The sequence below is a fragment of the Podarcis bocagei genome (assembly GCF_964188305.1).
Source record: "Podarcis bocagei genome assembly, chromosome: 11".
NCBI lineage: Eukaryota > Metazoa > Chordata > Lepidosauria > Squamata > Lacertidae > Podarcis > Podarcis bocagei.
Genome location: NC_138136.1, coordinates 22,558,004 through 22,577,491, shown reverse-complemented (window position 1 = coordinate 22,577,491; position 19,488 = coordinate 22,558,004). Strand labels below are relative to the sequence as shown.

The following is a 19,488-nucleotide window of genomic DNA, read 5'->3' as shown; positions in this document are numbered from 1 at the left end:
ATTGTGGGCTGCATTTCTTCAGCTATATTAGCTAGTTATAGAATGCTTATAGTAGAGGGTTAAGGTTTCAACATTACCGTTATCAGACATCAACACACCGTGAATGATGGAGGTCACAGGTAGCTTTTAACATGCAGATCTGAGTTGACGGAAACAGCCATGCAATTGTGGAACCAAGAATTCAGCGTAGTCAAGGACTGCATCAACCGTGTGCTCAAAAGTCACAGCAAGTCAAGAGCCACTGTCTTATTTTTAAATAAGTAAATCAAACAGCAGGAGATGTAGCAATGAGCATAAGTGAGTAAGGCAGTAAGCAAGGCCTAAATATCAACAGAAAAACTAAGCAGGAACAGGTTTGAGGAAAGAGGCAGAACCAGCAGTAAAACAAGCCACCAGGGAGGGAACGAGAATGGACGGGAGGTATTGATGTAGACCACAGATAGTCAACATTATGCCCTTCAGATGCTGCAGACTCCAGTCCCATCATCCTTAACCAGCGGCTATACCGGTTGGAGCTGATGCGAGTTGTAGCCCACAACACCTGTAGGGCATCACGTTGGCTCCTCTGGGTGAAACAAACTTTGGGGAAATTCTGCAAGGCACAAGCAGATGATTAGGTGGAATAAAGAGAACAAGAATGAGAGGGTTCGCTGTCCCTGAGCGTCTTCGGTGTGCTTCTCTTGACCTCGCATAGAACACCCGAGTGTGCTAAGAAACAAGACAAAATTCAGAAAATGCTTTCCCATAACCATTGTATTTCAGGCGAGGAAATTTGATGTAAGAGCAGATGACACATTGCATGGAAATGAGTGCTATGAAACCCAGCCTTGTTCTTTTCATGAAAAGCAGTCCCAGGGGACCAGCAGCAGCAGAAGAGGTGAGATAGAGAAGCACCAGCATCTTCCTGGCAGCAGGGCAGCCACACCCTAAGATACTGCAGAGGTGAGGTGGTTGCGAGGTTGAGGGAGCTCCAGGTTGGTGCTGGTGGTTCCTAAGGTGCCAACGCCACCAACACAGAGCTCCTGTAACCTCACCGCCACATCACCCTGGCAAACACACCGCCACCAATGGGTGGGAGGGCTGCTCTACTCTTCCCCCATGGCACTTTGCTGCCGGAGGCCACAGTTTTGAGCAGAGAAGCAGTGGGGTGGGAAAAGGAGCTTAAAGTCTTCATATCAGGCATTCCCCACCCTCTCAAAATTGGTCCTAAGCTGCCACATGGTTTAGCCTAATAAACACCTGGTACACCATGGATGAAAAAGTAGGTGGGAGCAATTTTGAGCAAAAAACCATTAGCAGGAAATGGTTTAAGAGCACACACACACTTCCCTACTCCTCCACTAAGGCTTTTCATTCTAAAGTCTTGGGCTTCATTGCATGCATTTGCCTGTAATGTGTAAGTTAACCCCTTAGCAGGCTGGTGTTTAGGCTCGTGACAGTTGTGCACTTGACAGTTGAGTGCTGCTGCATGACTCTGTCAGTTCTTCATCTTCTTCCTCCTCCTCCTCTGCTTGTTTATGAGGAAGCTCATAGGGCTTAGTTGTCTTATTCAGCTTTTCTAATCGCCATTTCATTATTTTCTTGAAGCGTTCTTCTTCCAACTTCTGTTTTTCTTTAAGCTCCAGCGCCAGGAGTTTTTCTTCAAGTTTCAGCCTCATCTCCAATTCCCTCTCCCACTATTGCAAAGGAAAGAAAAAGTGGCTTTAGTAGTGATATTGGTGTGTAAAAGCAAAACACTTCAATTCAATGGCAGGAAATGTAGATAACTTAAAGGCAGGAATTTAGGAACTGGGCATTGGGGGAGTCAGTGATGGATCATGCAACGTCATTCAAAGGAGTAACAGGCACTGGGCTGGTGCTTTCAGATTCTGGACTGCAATTCCCATCAGCTCCTGCCAGTATGGTTGTAGCCCAACATCTGGGGGGCACTGGTCTGGCTAAGATATACCCTACAAAGTGTATTCGTTTCCTATGGTGCTGTTGTGGGGTCTGCAGGTTCATGACAGGATCCTCAGGAGCTCAGAATGGCAAGTTTTAATGTCTGTCTCAAGCGAATTGCAGAATTCACTGACAATGTGAAGATCAAATATTTTAAAAGCAGGTGTGCAAACTACACATCTTCAAATATAATTTCATATCTGTCAGGGGTTCAGGAGCAGAGACGCAGAGAAGGGAGGAGACAGAGAGCGAGGGGGAGGAATACGAAGGAAAGATGAGTGGGGATGACGAACCGAGATCGCCGAGCTTATCCAGTGAGTCCGAGGATTCCCAGAAGGGAGCGCCAGCGGTCAGAGCAAGGGGGGAAAGCAGGGGGACACCCCAGGAAGAAGGGTCCAGAGAGGAATCAGAGAGCAGCAGTTGGAGATCGGGACCCACGTACCCAGCCGGGAGCAGCGGGGAGAAAGGGGACCAGATATCGGGTTCCGGAGGCTTTCAGAAGGAGGGAGGGCATGAGTCAGGAGTAGTCACGCCCACCTCGGGGAGTGACGAAACGATCAAGAGGAAGGTTGAGAGTTGGGCGCGCGCGCCAAGTTCAAATGTAGCGGAAGCTGGCGCAGTAAGCAGCCCAGAGAGTGAGCCAGGTCCCAAAGCCCGCCGCAAGGAGGCGGAAGGGTCAGGGGGGTCCGCGTCAGAAGAGAGTAGGAAAGAAGAGACCCCGGGGGGCAGAAGGACCCAGAGACGGAAGGAAAGGCGCAGGAGGTGGAGCAAGGCTAGGGTATTAAGCTGGTGTGCTAGAGGCGGAGACTCAGACGGGTCTTCGCCGGTCTGACCTAGAAGAAGTAGGGCTGCACATTGCAGTTTGGAAATGGAACCTGTAATCCAATAAAGACTCTTTTAACCTGAACGCTGGCTAACGTGGTCCTATGTGAGCTGGGACTGAGTGGCAGCCCTGACAGTAAGACCCGTCTCGTTAGCCAAAAAGAAGTTGGGTCACAAGCAACTCGGTCCATACCAAGTCGAAGCGCAGATCAACCCAGTAGCTTTCAGGCTGGTGCTACCGGAGGGTTCCAGGATGCATCCGGTGTTCCACAGGTCGGTGCTCACTCCCTACAGGACACCTCACAGGTTCCAGGAACCAGGAACAGCACCGAGTCCGTCTCAGGAGCGGTCGGAGGCGGGAAGATTGCCACAGCAGGACCCCATCAACGAAGTCACGGAGATTTTGGACTCCAGATGGGGGGAAGACGGAGTGGAATACCTCCTAGCCAGAGAGGGCACCCGGGCTAGTGCTAATAGCTGGGTGCCAGACTACGCTTTGGAGGAACCCCTGCTCAAGGACGAGTTTCATGCCCTTTTCCCACACAGACCCATGCCAGCAGGCTTCTTCGACGACTGGTTGTTCACGCCCACACTTTCCTCCAGCACGTTCCATGGCTTCGACTCAGACGGGGAGCCCGCACAGCGCACACATTCCCCAGAGGGGTCACCGGAGGGTTCGGCGTCCGACACCTCGTATTGGTGGGACGATCGGCCAGAGGAGCAGTGGCGCCGGAGGTGGCTGGAGACGCCAGGTCAAGCGACCGACGCAGAGACTGACATGGACGTGTGCGGGGAGGATCTCGGTTTCGAGCACGGCGGCACTGAAATGGAGGCGGAGCAGCTCAACGTTGACGAACGCGAGGAGGAAGACTCGGAGGTCTTCAGTTGGCGGCCAGCGACGAGGAGCGAACTGTATCCGGCATTCACTCCTGTGATGAGGGAGCACCCTGCAACCACCCTTGAAAGTGGGGAGGGGGGAAGGGGGGCTTCGAGGGGGGGATGGATGTCAGGGGTTCAGGAGCAGAGACGCAGAGAAGGGAGGAGACAGAGAGCGAGGGGGAGGAATACGAAGGAAAGATGAGTGGGGATGACGAACCGAGATCGCCGAGCTTATCCAGTGAGTCCGAGGATTCCCAGAAGGGAGCGCCAGCGGTCAGAGCAAGGGGGGAAAGCAGGGGGACACCCCAGGAAGAAGGGTCCAGAGAGGAATCAGAGAGCAGCAGTTGGAGATCGGGACCCACGTACCCAGCCGGGAGCAGCGGGGAGAAAGGGGACCAGATATCGGGTTCCGGAGGCTTTCAGAAGGAGGGAGGGCATGAGTCAAGAGTAGTCACGCCCACCTCGGGGAGCGACGAAACGATCAAGAGGAAGGTTGAGAGTTGGGCGCGCGCGCCAAGTTCAAATGTAGCGGAAGCTGGCGCAGTAAGCAGCCCAGAGAGTGAGCCAGGTCCCAAAGCCCGCCGCAAGGAGGCGGAAGGGTCAGGGGGGTCCGCGTCAGAAGAGAGTAGGAAAGAAGAGACCCCGGGGGGCAGAAGGACCCAGAGACGGAAGGAAAGGCGCAGGAGGTGGAGCAAGGCTAGGGTATTAAGCTGGTGTGCTAGAGGCGGAGACTCAGACGGGTCTTCGCCGGTCTGACCTAGAAGAAGTAGGGCTGCACATTGCAGTTTGGAAATGGAACCTGTAATCCAATAAAGACTCTTTTAACCTGAACGCTGGCTAACGTGGTCCTATGTGAGCTGGGACTGAGTGGCAGCCCTGACAATATCATTTTTTTGTAATATTAGAAAATGCACACACATGGAATTCATATGGCTAGCAATATCAGGGACTTGGTAAAACCAGCTGGCAGGAGCCTCAGCTGATACAGAGGAATGGCCACGCTTTCCAACATGCCAGGATCTGTTACCTGAAAGTGAGATGTCAAAAGGCACCGCATCAAAAGGCACACAACATGGGTGCTATCAATGTCACAAATGCTGGCAAGCACCATAGATATGCATATCACATGAAAATTGTACATTAATTTTATGCACATTAAAATGTGTAAATCATCCGCCATGCTCCAGTTCAGAATGCATCTCCCAAAAGGCAAACTCCTGCCCTGCTCAATACTTATTGTTTTCTAAGCAAGAAATATGTTACTTTTCTGAAAGAAAAGGAATCGTTCACTGATACAGACTTTGATTTGACATTACCCTGCTTAAATCTCAAATAGCAGAAACTACGACTTGAGAATCCTACCCAACTCTTAAGCATATTAATAAATGAGAAGTTCAGCATGGGGTCTTATTAACAATGCCAGCAATAGGGGGGAAATTGAGGTTGGGGTATGGAGAAAAAGCAGGGTGAATTCTGGGGGAGGGCAAGCTTTGTCCCACATTTTTAAATCAATAATAGTATATTCCACATGTTTTGGAAATAACAGTACATTGCATATTAACCTCTCATCCCTTCTCTAATAACCTCTTGCATTATTTCATATGTTGAAAGCATGTTTTCCATTATTTTCACGCAACAGTTGTGTGAGGCAGATTGCACTGAGAGCTAATGACTTGCCCAAACTCTACACAGTAATCGCAAGTGTTGTAGAATTCCCTTGTAGAAATTTACACACAACATTAACACTGTATATGTTAATTTCATATATGATGATCACATCTGTGAGTTTTTCAATGTTTGTATGTATGTACAATCAACATTAACACATGTATATTCACAGCTTGCCAGTGAAAAACCTGCACATCACATGATAATCTCTAAGCAGGTTCCATATTAATTCCACCACCACCCCAAAAAATAATAATCATGTGGGAATTTTTGAAATGTGAGAAGTGGTTCTGAGCTGAGATAGACAACTTATATCACAAACCCACCAGCACCCTACTTGGCGCACCATATTGGCCTTTGGGCTTTCATGTTCCCTTCTGGGCCTCCTGTTCCCTTCTGTCATGCTCACTTCATCAGGTGATCTTGAGGTGATCACATAGTGAATTGTAGTACATATAAAGCGAAGGAAAGCTATGAACATGAGACATTTCCCTCGTGTAGAAAAAAAACATGCCTCTCTAGTACCTGAAAAAAGCTGCATTCATATGACATGGTCACCACATAGAAATAGCGTGGTGAAATCACCTCACAAAAAAGTAGCCCACTCGAAAAAATGATATGAGAATTAATCTTCCTCACAAGAGACAGCAAGATGGATGCAGCGGTGTATTTGAAGGCCAAAGAAATATGAAAAGGGATAGGAATGATTTTATCAGAGTGTGAGAGATGAAATAGCAAGAGGGAAGAAAAAGAAGCAACGACAATGGATGGGAAAGGCGAAAGAATTGTACTAGCTGTGTGAAGAAGCTGCTGTATTAGAAGATGGATCAGTGGCAAGACCTTAGCCTAGCTTAAGTTTTTATCATGAAGCTCTTCGCATTGAAGACGGACTCTGTAAAGGAGCAATATTTGCATTGATCTTCTCAGCCTAAGCTCGCGTTTTGACCATGTGTCCAGCACAAGAAAATGGGTGTGCGTATGGAACAAAGTACAACCTCTACAAAGGAAAATAGACAATGTCAGGGGTACAAATGATGTACCAGAAAGACTAAAACTGCTTATGACTGTAGTCAAGGAAAAGTTTGCATCTTGTTTTGAGACTTGATGATAACATCCTTACTGCATTAATGGAGGCCCTGAAGGTATGGTCTTATGCGTAGAAGCTGCAGCTTAGAATAAAACAGCAATAAAAATGTGTCGTTTATTAAAGAGAAGGGCAGTTTGGATTTAAAAAAGGAAAAAGGAGAAAGGGTTTAGAAATAATCACTGCATTAAAAAGAAGTGATAAGACTTTTAAACATGGGGGGAAAGATTTCAGAGTCTGAGAAAACTGGTGGGGTGTTTTTTAGGGGGGATGATTGCTTTTATGGGATGCCCCCAATTACATTATGGGCTGGCTAACCTTAAATAATAAAATGCCTTCCTTCTAACAGAGTATTGTAAGTAAACTAGTAGCTTGTGGGCATTTTTGCTATGGTTACGATTATTATCAGCTGGCAGAACTGCTCTGAGTTATAAAATATATTTCAGTGCACTTAGTATTTTCACTGCCTCCAGAGTCAAAACTCAATGGTGAATTAACTCTAAAAGCTTGTTTAATGTATCAGAAAACGTATATTCCTTTCCTTTCATTCCCCAAACTGGCTTAATAATAGCAGATTTTAAACACTTTCAGAAAGAATGTTCCAGCCAGTTATGCAAAAGATGGGAAGAAGAAAACCTCAAGACCCAAATGTTTATGGAACATCTCCAAGTTCTGCAGGACTCTAATCATTAATGAAAATGTTGATTACTCTTTCCTCACCACAGTGCTTGGAAGTTGGTAAGGCAGAAAGTGAGCAACTTGCCCTAGGCAAACCAGTGAGCTAAATTCAAAGCTGAAAGGGGAATTGAAGGTTTTTGGCTCCACAATAAAATTGGACTCTTTTCTCCATCCAACATCCTATTCCCATAAGATTAGAGTCAGAAAGAGAAATGGCTTAACGTAATACTTATAAAGAAGCAGCACTACTACCTTCTACCCCGATTGCTTCGAGGGCTGCCAGATTAAAATTTAAAAAATAAAATATGATGTGGAAATCTCCAATACTTTGAACCGAAGGAACTCTGAAATAGAGGGTGGCAGCTGCATGCTCTGGAGCAGTGAGTTCAAACGTGTCTCTTAAAATAAGCAGCACCAGGAAACCCTAAGTGGTTCAGATAGTGGCAAATGTTCTGGGACAGGCTACGCATACAGCAGGGAACCTATTTAAACTGCAGAATATATAATATCAATATTTAATATACCGGTAGATCTCATATTTGCACGTGCCGGTTATGAAATTTGTAGTGGAAATTAACAAGCATAGTTTCAAAGTCCAATGAAATTGATGCTGAAATTTGACCTCAAGTGTGTGTCTGTGTGTGTGTGTGTGTGTGTGTGTGTGTGGTATAATGGTTGAAATTGAAATTTAATGGCAAAATTCAAATTGTTTTATGGGTTACATGAATGAATGCCGTTCATATAAAATTTTCTGAATTCTGTTGCACGTCATCTGTCAAACACTGCCACATACTGCAACCTCATAGCAGCCGACTGCTTCCAGGTGTCAACTGTCAGTAGTTCTGTAATGTTGATTATTAACACATGTCAGCTCTGAAAGACTGTCAAGTACTGATTTTTCCAACAATGATGGCTATTTCTCCATGCCAGCTGTCAGATACTTCAAAATGTTGAGCCCAGCTACAAAATATTTGGCTGTCAGATGATAGTGCTGAATATACACACCTGGAGAATATTCGGCAAGTACCCTGAGAATATTCACCAATAAAATTTACAGGGGGAACTTTTGAGGATAATTTTGTGAGAAATTTGTATTTATTTTTTTAGCTCTAAGTGCAAATGTGCAGAAAACTGTGATTAACAAATCACTTAACTGGTTGTGTGAAAATACGTTTGGACTGCATAGGCCTGAGAGGTGGTTTAATTGCATACACAACAAGTTACCTTATAAATTCTAGTGTTAGGACAGTAATGCTGACCCTTTTAACAAGTTGTGTGAAAGTAACAAGGGCACATTGCTTATTTTTCACTTCTAAAAATGTGAAGTCTACTAGTGTATTTTTAGCAAATGGCTGTGATACCTGAATACCGTGAACCAGATTTTTTCATCTGCTCAATATGTTGAATGGTTTCTTTACATGTAAAGGTTCATCATTGTTCCACCCGATGTATGTGTCTTTAAGGGGCCGGAGCAAGGGCCAGAGCAAACTAACGAGACCCAGCTTTACAGCTGTGAAACATAGCAGGTGCTGCTGAGTTGTACTGATTAAACTATGTCAGCAATTGGGTAGAGTATATAAGGAGCAGCACCTAGCTCTCCCATTACCCTGGGGGATGGGTTGGTGGTTGGGTCTGGTTTGTTGATGTATTTAGTGTAAATGGAGTTTTTGTTTTTGTTATTAAAACCTTGTTTAAGTTATTTTTGAGTCCCTTTTTAATGCATGGTCTCCCCAGCAAGCTCTCTGCAGCGCTACCATACTGCAAAAAGCCAACGCAATAAACTAGCATTCTTCCTCTACACTGGAAATGGGGGCACTCTTATCAATATTTTTTAGGATACCCTTTATAGCCCCAAGTGGCTCCTAGGGTACTTCAAGACCGTCGTTATTTTCAGGTGGGATTTAATCACATATTGGCAAATTCAGGTTGTGCAATTAAAGTTGGAGCTCTCAACACAACAAACCCACTCCCCCTGCCACACACCCACACAGTTGGACTTGTAGCAATAAGGAAAGGGGTGGGAAAATGCGCTGAAAAACGTTCTTTGCACACAAATTGGAACAAATGCTCATAGCCAATGTCATCTAACCCCTCTGCAAGCATATCAGGATAAACGTTCAATAAGCAGGTCTTCCAGAAGCATCCTTAAAGTGGCTTGCAAAATATCCTCATTATAGAATCATGTGGATCAAAAATTACATGGCGGCCATGCAGAACAAGAATTATTTAAGCTGTGCTTCCTGTTCTTGTTCTGTGCAGTCAAACCACACAAGTGCCCTGAAGCAAGAGTGTGGGGTTGAGCAGATAGAAGCAATATTCCCCAGGAGAAGGGCTTTTTCCAGTGGGGACCATTGCCATTATAAGAGAATAAGGGAGGGACTGGTGGTGAGTTCCGGCACCTCTTTTTCTAGAAAAATAACACTGCCCAGGAGGCAGTTGTTCCAGTGGCTGGGACCATATTCCACTTTTAAACTGGCTAACAGACAGCTTGCTTGAATGCATGCTTGTCTTTTAGAGACTATTTCAGGGAGCGAAACACTATTGGTGATGGAGAAGATGAGATCACAGCTAGCAGTCATGTTTGGAGAATCCTGACAAGGAGGGTTGATTCTTGTTATTGTTGCTATGAGCTACCTTGAAGACCCACATGGATATTAGAAAGATGGGATACAAATATCTTGAATAAATAAATATGGGAAAATCCTAGGACCTGGATCGAGTTCTAAGAAATATACATAAAATTAATCAGGACTTCAACATGTACATCAGGTCTTTATCAATTTGGTTAGAGTATTAATTAAAAATAACAGGTTATTATAATGAAGGTCTATAACAGCAAATCCTGGGTGTGTTGTACACAGAACTTTACTTATGCAAATACTCATTTTAATAACTGTTCTTACCTGAGTCTCAATTATTCTCCTTAGAGCTATTTCTGTGCGGGTCAAGTAATCTGGATATGGATATTTTGGTACACCAGCTAGCAAAAGCTCTTCCCTTTAGGAAAGAAATGAGAAAACTGTTAGATTTTAGTTCTGTAACTTTGTAGGAATGCCCACCCTACAAAAGGACCCTTATTGAAATAATGAATGATGCCAAGTCTCCCATTGGCTTGAAAAATCCTGACAACAACGGGTTAGGCTTATTTAAGGCCTTTCCGGAAGGTCAGCTGTTACACTTCTGAGTGAAAACTGCTTAGAGTTATCCTGCAGAAGATTTAGATCTGACTCAGGTTTCCACAGCTTTACACTGTTCCATGTAGTTCTTGGTTGCTATGTTCAGTTTTTTAAAAAGCCGTTCTACTCTATTATCACTTATTTATTTCAGCAGTTATGCTTCGCTCTATAATTACGCTGAGTGCAGGTTATAATTATAATCATAAAGATCATTAGATGCTGCAGCTTTGTGACTAAAATAAATCACATGCGCATGGTAGGTGTGTTCCGGAGGCCTTCTCCTGCCAAACATGTGCGAGGTGTTTAATTTTCAAAGGGGAAAGGGGAAAAAACCTTAAACTGCATCTCTGACCTATGCATTTCTACTCTGAAGTAAGCTCAGTGGGGCTTACTCCCATGAAAGTGCTTACAGGACTACAAACTTAAACATCAAAACCAGAAAAACTAAAGCAGAGATTCAGACAAATAAACCAACATGCAGGGCAAGCAAAAAGGTTCTGTGTCATCATATGGACCTCCTCGGGCAGTGTCAGGGGACTGCCATCGGAAAAGGGGAGGGAGGCAGGGGGGCCGTTGGGATAGAGAGAGCCTCCGAAACTCCTGAGGAGCAGTTCCTCTTCCAGCGGTGGGAAAAGCCACACCTCCAGTGGAGAAGAGAGGGAAGGGGCCAGCCAAGCGAGGGAAGGGCTCGAGGATGCTGCTGAGAGCCCCAGCGCCTCACCTCGCCAGGCTGGCCAGGAGGGACGCACGCCAATTCCGTCGCCCAGCTTGCGCAAAGGGGTGAAACGCAAGGAGGGGAGGAGGAGGCTTGGGGTGCCAAAGTTCTTATGTTGGGGGAAAAGCCGGAAGGGGCCACTCCCGGATTCTGCAAGTGACTGAGACGGACATGAACTTGGTAGATCTGCACTGTAAATAGTTTGCACAATAAAACCTGTAAAAGCCAGGTCGGAGTCCCCTCTGGTTACTCACGAGCAACCACCACCAGCATCTGACAGGAAGGAACTTCCAGAAAGCAGGTGCCATCACTGAGAAAGCCCTCTCACCTGTTCCCACCAGCCATGCTTCCGAATGGAGCGCAGTACACTTTAGGTCTCTCTTTATTTTCTCAGTGGACAAGCACTATAATATGGGATGAGACCATGCTTCAGCTCAGGAGTTGGGAACCTTTTTCATCTTAAGGACTGCAATCCTTCCTGGAGAAACCTGGGCCACATACCAGTGGTGGGTCATACCAGAAGCAAAAGCCAACAGTGCAACCAACATGCCTCTTACCTTTGTATAGTAAGCTACATGCCAGTCACACACACACAAGCCAGAGGTTTCTGCACACGCACACCATCTAGGCAAGCAAGCAACATCACCACACATTCTAGCCGGGGAAAAGTTTTATTTATTTATTATTATTATTATTATTATTTATTATTATTATTTATTATTATTATTATTATTTATACCCCGCCAATCTGGCTGGGTTTCCCCAGCCACTCTGGGCAGCTTCCAACCGAATATTAAAAACACAATACAGCATTAAACATTAAAAACATCCCTAAACAGGGCTGCCTTCAGATGTCTTTTAAAAGTAAGATAATTGCTTATTGGCTTGACATCTGACAGGAGGGCGTTCCACAGGGCCGGTGCCACTACCGAGAAGGCCCTCTGCCTGGTTCCCTGTAACCTCACTTCTCACAGTGATTTATATCCCACCTTTGCCCCAAGGTGGCATATATAGTTCTCTTTCTCCTTATTTTATCCTCACAACAACCCCATGAGGTAAGTTAAGCAGAGAGGCAATGACAGGCCCAAGGCCACCCGGGGAGCTTCATCACTGAGTGGGGATTTGAATTCCTGATCTCCCAGGTCCTACTCCAATACGCTAACCAGTACACTATACTAGAGACAGTAAGGGGCATGGCCAGAGAAGAGGGATAGGTTGGTCCTAAGGGCCTGAGAGGCTTGGGGGATTCCCCACCCCTGCTTTAGGCATCCTAGCCCCAGGTTGTTTGGGGCTTTAAAGGTAGGCCTTGCTCATCCTAGGGCAGGCATTCCCAGACTCGACGCTCCAGATGTTTTGGGACTACAGTTCCCAGCATCCCTGACCACTGGTCCTGTTAGCTAGGGATGATGGGAGTTGTAGTCCCAAAACACCTGGAGGGCCGAGTTTGGGGATGCCTGTCCTAGGGCTTTGTGCACAGATTACTTGTTTAATTTGCATGCAGAGCCCTGGGGAGAGGCATCACTGCTTCATCATGTCCATTTTGAAGGGGGGGGGGCATTTTATTGTATCTTTTATTTACTGAGTTTGCATTGCACTTTACCCCTCCATGTGTGACAGCAAGATTATAATGATGAAAGCAAAGTAGTTACAGCTGCCGGCCCACTGAGGACACTTTCATGCCAGTATGGTTCCCCTTTATCACATACACAGCACAACAGGACAAGGACCTATTCCCACCCCCAACTGCATATGAATCGATATGGCTAATCTGACCCAACAACCTAACCCCGCCCCACAAACACATACAAACAAGTCACACTGCAATCAACTGAATGCAACCAACCAAGCTTGGGACCCCCCAATCTCTCACATGATCAATAAAAATAAATAAATACCGGTACTGTTATGTACTGAAGTTCTCACCCTGGGCCAGCAGGGGGATACTGTAGATAGTTTTCACTCAGGTCCACGTCAGTTATTTTAGGCGGGAAACCCTGGGTTGTTGTTGCTACAATGTTGACAGCCGGCTGCCTATAAAAGCAGGCCGGCTGAGCTGTTTGCTGTTCAGTTCTGCTCCAGCTTACAAAATAAAGAGCTGCTCTGGAGAAATCGCTGTGTCGTCTGCCATGTCTACCCACTATTTAACAGGTACATAAACAAAGGATCTACCCACATGATGCTGACACAGACCCTACACCAATAACAGGCAATAGTACAAAATAACAGTATGCCCATCTCTCTCCCTGCCGCTCTTCCCCCAACTGCAAGATGTCTTTGACAAAAGTGTCTCTCGCTTTATGTAAACAGACTGTGAAAAAGGCTGTGAATTAAAAGTGGAGACAATAGATTACCTTTCCCTGTTTATCTGTTTGTTTTGTAACACAAAACAGTTCCATAAAAACTATTTTAACACACACACACACAAAGAAAAGAAATCCAAAAGGCTCTGCAGGAAAAAGCTTTTGAATTTTGTCTATTTTCTTCAACATTCCAATAAAACCTTTCTTACAGAAGGAGAAGCACTGGAATTAAAACCTAACCCAAGACTTGTGTCATGTTTGGCATCTGATCTTGCCAGCGTTTCAGAGTTTTTGACTACTTGGTTGGTTAAAATCCTTTCAGCCTCTTAGTTCGTGTCAGCTCCTTCTGAATTTTGTGCAATATCATTTCGGCAGGAGAAGCCATCTAAATCGCTTAGCTTTTCCTTGGCATTGATTTTGCAGCACCTGGAGTGCAATCGGTAGTTTGCTAAGTGTGCACACAAAAATAGCTTCGAATTGATTTAAAGTGAGACTGGCAAGCACAAACTGATCCAGTACATCACGACCCATGCATGGAACTAGGTGAGAACTGCAGTATTTCAAGTGAAGCAGAAAGAAAAAAGAAAAGAAAAAGGCTTTGTGTCTCCAGTCAAATCCTCTTCTGGAGTTGCCATTTTAAACAATTAATCCATAAACTTTTGCTTGGTGTTGTAAGTGCACTACTATCATGGATCAACACAAGGGATAGACAACCTCCACTTCTATGCTACACTTTCTGCGCCTTCCTTATGGAGGGCTTTTCTCCTATCCAAGGCCTAGAATAGGCAGAGCCTATCCTTGACCACTGGGGCTGGGTCCTATGATGGCTATCCCTGACCTAGAAGAAGGTGCTACAGCTTCCTCTCATTCCTCACTAAACCTCCGACTTCCTCTCATTCCTCTATCCAGCTTTTGGTGGTTTTTTTGTACAAAAAAAAAAGTTATTCAGGCTAAATCTAGTACTGTTTCTCAATGCTGAAAAAGTAGGAAAGCTGTGCAATATTCAAGAAAATCCAGTCAATACCAAATCATTTGTTTTAGGAGAATAGTATAATATAGAAATTGAAACTATAATCATAATTATTCTAAATACTGGTTACTGTCGTGCCATGGCTAAACTAGGGGCACCTCAACATTGCAGGCTCCATGTTTCCGTCTCCTGTTCAAACAAGCACAGTAGCACCAGGTCTGAACTGAAACAGTCCCCTTGTTTAGTCAGCTGGGTTACTTTCTCAGGTCTCAATGGATGACTTTAGCCCACCAGCCAAGCCACCTCTTCACCTTACATTTCCTTAAACCTTGGGCTTCACAGCATCTGATCTCTTGTAACTTTGAACCCTTTCTTCCTGCTAATGGTTCACACCTGGGATTTAACCATTGCTGTGAGTTGCCTTGCTACCTTCAACTCTTGGTTTGGGCTCCAAAAGCTGATGCCTTCACATTCCTCCTCAGAAGATTTCCATTCATCTTCCTCACGAACCCCAGCTGCCTTATATCCCAGACCCATAGACTCCCCTTCTCCCCAACACTTTCTCATTCTGTGGTTCCACTTCCTCATCTGGTCTGAGCCCACCAGAACTTCTTGTCTACCAACTTTCCTCTGGTTTAAATGCATTCCAAGGCTGCTATGTTAAATAAAGAAGTTTAATAAAAATAAACCATTGTGCTTGAATGCATTGGACTTAAAATGCTATGCAGAGAGCTTTGCATCGGACAGGAGGTCTGTCTATAGTAAATGCAGCGAGATGAAGTTGAATGTTTATGTTCAGGTTAACTGACTTCTCCCAGAAACCCAAGCAGAGATCTCTCTTAGCATGAAATGAAACCTGAGAACTCATTGTCTTTGTTGGTCATCGAAGCTCAGTGATGATGAACAAGCAAGATGCTTACATAGGATTTCTCTCTAGACCTAGAGAGAAAAGTCACTGAATTGTATTACTGAACTTAAAGAAGAAGAGACTGCACTACTTGTTATTTAAGAGCAATGTGTCACTGTACTTAGTATTTTGTAACCTTTACTTATAACTGTTTTAAGACAGTTCTGCAGTAAAGCTTTGAAACTCGATTCTTGTGGTGGAGCTCAAATTCATTTCTGCTCTGCACAAAGTCTAGATCAGGGATTCCTTTCACAGCAACTGTGAACATCAGCAAAAGACTCTTGCACATCCCTATTGTTTGCAACTAGTTCTGTTTTCTTTCTGTTCCTTGTTACACTTTGTTTTCTTAGATAGGCTTTGAGCTTTGTTTTTGTCAAATATACTTGTTGTTTTTTTCATGCTGGAATCTTTCTAATGATCTCAATTCGACACCATCAACTAGTATATTTTATGCTTCTAGTTTCTGGATTCAGATACTTGATTGTTTCATCTGGGCTTGTGCCTGCAGATTAATGCTTCCCTGAGCCCCTCGTGATTGCTTGTTGTAGCTGAATTTTACTGTATGAAAGGGTTTTTTCCCCCTTCTTAATACCAAGAGATGTGCTGAATTGTAATTTTTTAATTTCAAGGAAGGACTTGATATTGACTTCCTGCTAGGCTGGTAATTGAAGTCATTTTATTTATGTTGAAAGTGTCAGATAATAACTCCTTCAATCTGTACTACGGCTCTATGCACACACAGTATGAGGCTAATGTACATTAAACAATATGGGGGTGATGAGGCTTGACATCGCCTAATGTAAAGTGATGCATGCCTCACTACTAATATTGCATTTTTAAAATAAATAAATAAATTACAGTTTGCTTTTAATGGACAGGAGCAGATAGCTGTAACCCATGGCATTTTTGTCACTAAACCTTGCATAAAACAGCCCATAAGTAATAAGCTGCTGAAGCATTGCTAACTTTTCTGCAATTTCCCACACGGTCTACCACTGGGAAATGTTATTTAGGTCACAATACCTGATACCAGTGCTGTCATGTTTACCTCAGCCTTAATTGCAGGTTCAATTGTTTCCCAGCTGCATCTTAGCTGTTATGGGACTCTTGTTAGCTGAAGGCTTTCACTATACAGAAGTGCCTTGCAGAGGTTTCTGCCTATTTGAGAATGGGCTGGTTCTATGCACTGTCAGTGAAAGACCTTTACAAACATATATTGCTCTTTTGCTATTAAGTCCTTGTTATCCAGTATCTTGCAACCAGGGGTGGAGTAAGGGGGGAGCGGTGGGTGCAGGCCGCCCCAGGTGTCAGCACTGAGGGGGGTGACAAAATGCCAGGCAGCACTCACTGTGAGGCCTGCAGCGTGCCCAAGCCATGAGTCTCTCCTGCCCAAACTGTCTGCCTGCTGCCTCCCCCCCACCTGTAGGGTGGCTGAGTGGGAGGAGGCAGGCATACTCCAGAGGCCCCATGGTGTACCCTGCCCCTATGGGCGGCTCACTCCGCCCTCACCCCATCCCTATGGGGCGACTCACCCCGCACCTGGGCACGCCGTCCCAGGCACCCGAGCAGCTTCCTCCACCACTGTTTGCACTCTTCCTTCTAAAATAAAGGCAAGGTAAAGGGACCCCTGATCATTAGGTCCAGTCGTGACCGACTCTGGGGTTGCGGCGCTCATCTCGCTTTATTGGCCAAGGGACAGTGGCGTAGCGTGGGTTGTCAGCACCCGGGGCAAGGCAAGTAATTTGCGCCCCCTAACCCGTGGATTTGCGCCCCCTAACCCTAACCCCCAGATGTTGGGCCCGGTGCAGTCCGCCCCCCCTGCACCCCCCACGCTACGCCACTGCCAAGGGAGCAGGCGTTCAGCTTCCAGCTCATGTGGCCAGCATGGCTAAGCCGCTTCTGGCGAACCAGAGCAGCGCACGGAAACGCTGTTTACCTTCTCGCCGGAGCGGTACCTATTTATCTACTTGCACTTTGATGTGCTTTCGAACTGCTAAGTTGGCAGGAGCAGGGACCAAGCAACGGGAGCTCACCCCATCATGGGGATTCGAACCACCGACCTTCTGATCGGCAAGTCCTAGGCTCTGTGGTTTAACCCACAGTGCCACCCGCGTCCCGTCCTTCTAATATAGTGGCTTCTTTTATTTATTTGTCGTCTACACAGCCTAGGCACCTCCATACACATTGTCCAGGCTTGCTCCCCAGGGAGGTTACTTAAGTGCTGCTAACGCAGCCACTTCACCCTCAGAAGCACACTCCATTGCGTCTTGAGACAGACAGATGCCAACACTTTTATGTTTGTTACAGACTGAAAAAACAAGACAGTAACTTCAATGGAAAGCATCAGAACAACTTTAAAATATTTATTGTATTCACAGTGTGATCTCTATTCAGCCAACATATTTCAACTTCTTAGTTTAACGATGTTAAATTCAAATGGATTTTAGCGTCTTAAAATAAGTGCACTTTGCTGAACTTTTGCTGACTGGTGGCAGGTTTGGACCTTTTCAGCCTGAATTTTCTATATGTGTGGCACTAAGCAATTACCTATGTACAGCCTGGTCCAGAAAAAGCTACAGTGTGATTATTCTGAGCAAGTACCTCAATTCTTAAATGTACCAAATCCATTTAGTTCAATGGAACTAAAACTGAACTGCTACATTTTCCAAGTTTCAAATGTATTGATTTCAATGGGACTTCATTGCATTTTCACAGGATTTTCCCCATTTGACAAAAAGCCAATACACCATACTCCCACAGCATTCATTTCCTAATTTCTTAGTACAAATATAAAGGATTTTCAGGGGCATGCAGATATTGTAGACAAACAGTTTTCAGCCCCTTAGAAGAAAATTGTTCTGATATCACTTTGTCTATTCAGTTCTGCCCAGTAGAATACAGGATCCTCCCCATTCCTTTGCAAACTGTGAGTAGCTGCTGCTACAGAGAATGTGAAATACAAGAATTTGTATTTTCAATTGTTGCTTCATAGATCAAGAAGCTCCCATTACCAGTTTAGGGATATGTGATCTGTTTTGTTCTTACAGGTATTTCCCCTGAGCAGCAGGTTGGTGATTTACTGATGGCTGGAGAGAATCAATTCTCAGGGTCTTGCACTCACTTTAGAGAAGACCGTCCTTATCAAAATGGTATTCTCCCTTTCTGCAAAACCATTTAATCTTTCTTGACATGAAAACATGGATATTTAGCCTTCCGTGGCCCCTAACAAGTGTGTTCACATCTTACGGTCCAGTGCTATCCTCACATTACACTACCTAGACAAGGTCAAGGATAGGGCTGCAGTTAGCATATGTCCAAATAATATTGGGATGGTGAAGCTAAGACTACGATGGTTTCATTATACTAATAAAACTTTAAGTCAACTGCTAACACTATGGTGGCATCAATATAACAATTGCACTCATGTTGGCATAACTGATAAGGCTATCAATGGATGCTACCTAAGATGACTTCATCAGAGGCCTTTTCTTGTGCGCCCCAGCCAAGGGAAACATAGCAGGTTGGCGGAGAGTGGTGAGATTTCTTTTTTTAAAAAAAAAATAAATTTTATTTAAGAAAGATACACATTTTACATCATTGTACAAGTGTATACAAACAAAAAAGGATTCCATCATAAGAAAGAATAAAAAGAAGAAAAAAAGAAAAAAGAAAAGCAGAGAATAAGAAAAAAAAAAGACAAACAAAATACATATAACAGAACTTCCGTCCAACTCGGTTTTGGAGTTACCTATTCTTACATTAATTCTGCAGTATTGCTAAAACATTATACATCGATGATTTTAATTATCGTCTATTGATAAGTTATTTATTCCCTGGCTGGCCTCAAAATAAATTAGAAATTTATTCCATTCGTCTTTAAGTTTAACTGTGTTATTTTGTCTTATTTTTTGAGTTAGTCTCGCTAATTCAATATATTGATAAAGCCTCATTTGCCACTCTCCGACCGTGGGTAAATCAGAGGTTTTCCATTTTTGTGCAATTTGAATCCTCGCCGCTGCCATGGCATATTGAACGAAGGTTTGGTCTATTTTCTTTATTTCTTTACCAATCATACCTAAAAGAAACAACTCAGGGGTTTTGGGGAAATTATACTTCAAAAAATTTTTCAGTTCGTCATGTATTTGTTTCCAAAATTCCTTCACTACATCACAGGTCCACCAGATATGGAAAAAGGTCCCAACCTTGTCCCTACATCTCCAACAGGTGTTATCAACAGTTTTGTACATCTTTCCTAACTTTGCTGGGGTCAAGTACCAGCGATATATCATTTTCTCTAAATTTTCGCGAAGGGCTACGCATGCTGTAAATTTTACACCTTTCGTCCACAATA

The 19,488-nt window shown here is 44.4% G+C and overlaps 1 protein-coding gene across 4 annotated transcripts in view; it reads right to left on the bottom strand.

The window, feature by feature from the left end:
- Positions 1–735: 735 nt before the first annotated feature.
- TMEM232 (transmembrane protein 232) overlaps positions 736–19,488 on the bottom strand; it is a 160,222-nt gene continuing 141,469 nt past the window's right edge. For all 4 annotated transcript variants that reach the window (XM_081213688.1, XM_081213691.1, XM_081213690.1 and 1 more), the window contains 2 exons: positions 9,973–10,066; positions 736–1,676 (listed from right to left, as the gene is read on the bottom strand). In XM_081213688.1, coding sequence (XP_081069814.1) covers positions 1,425–1,676; positions 9,973–10,066 — 346 coding nt within the window. In that variant the 3' untranslated portion in view covers positions 736–1,424. The remainder of the gene's footprint in view (positions 1,677–9,972; positions 10,067–19,488) is intronic.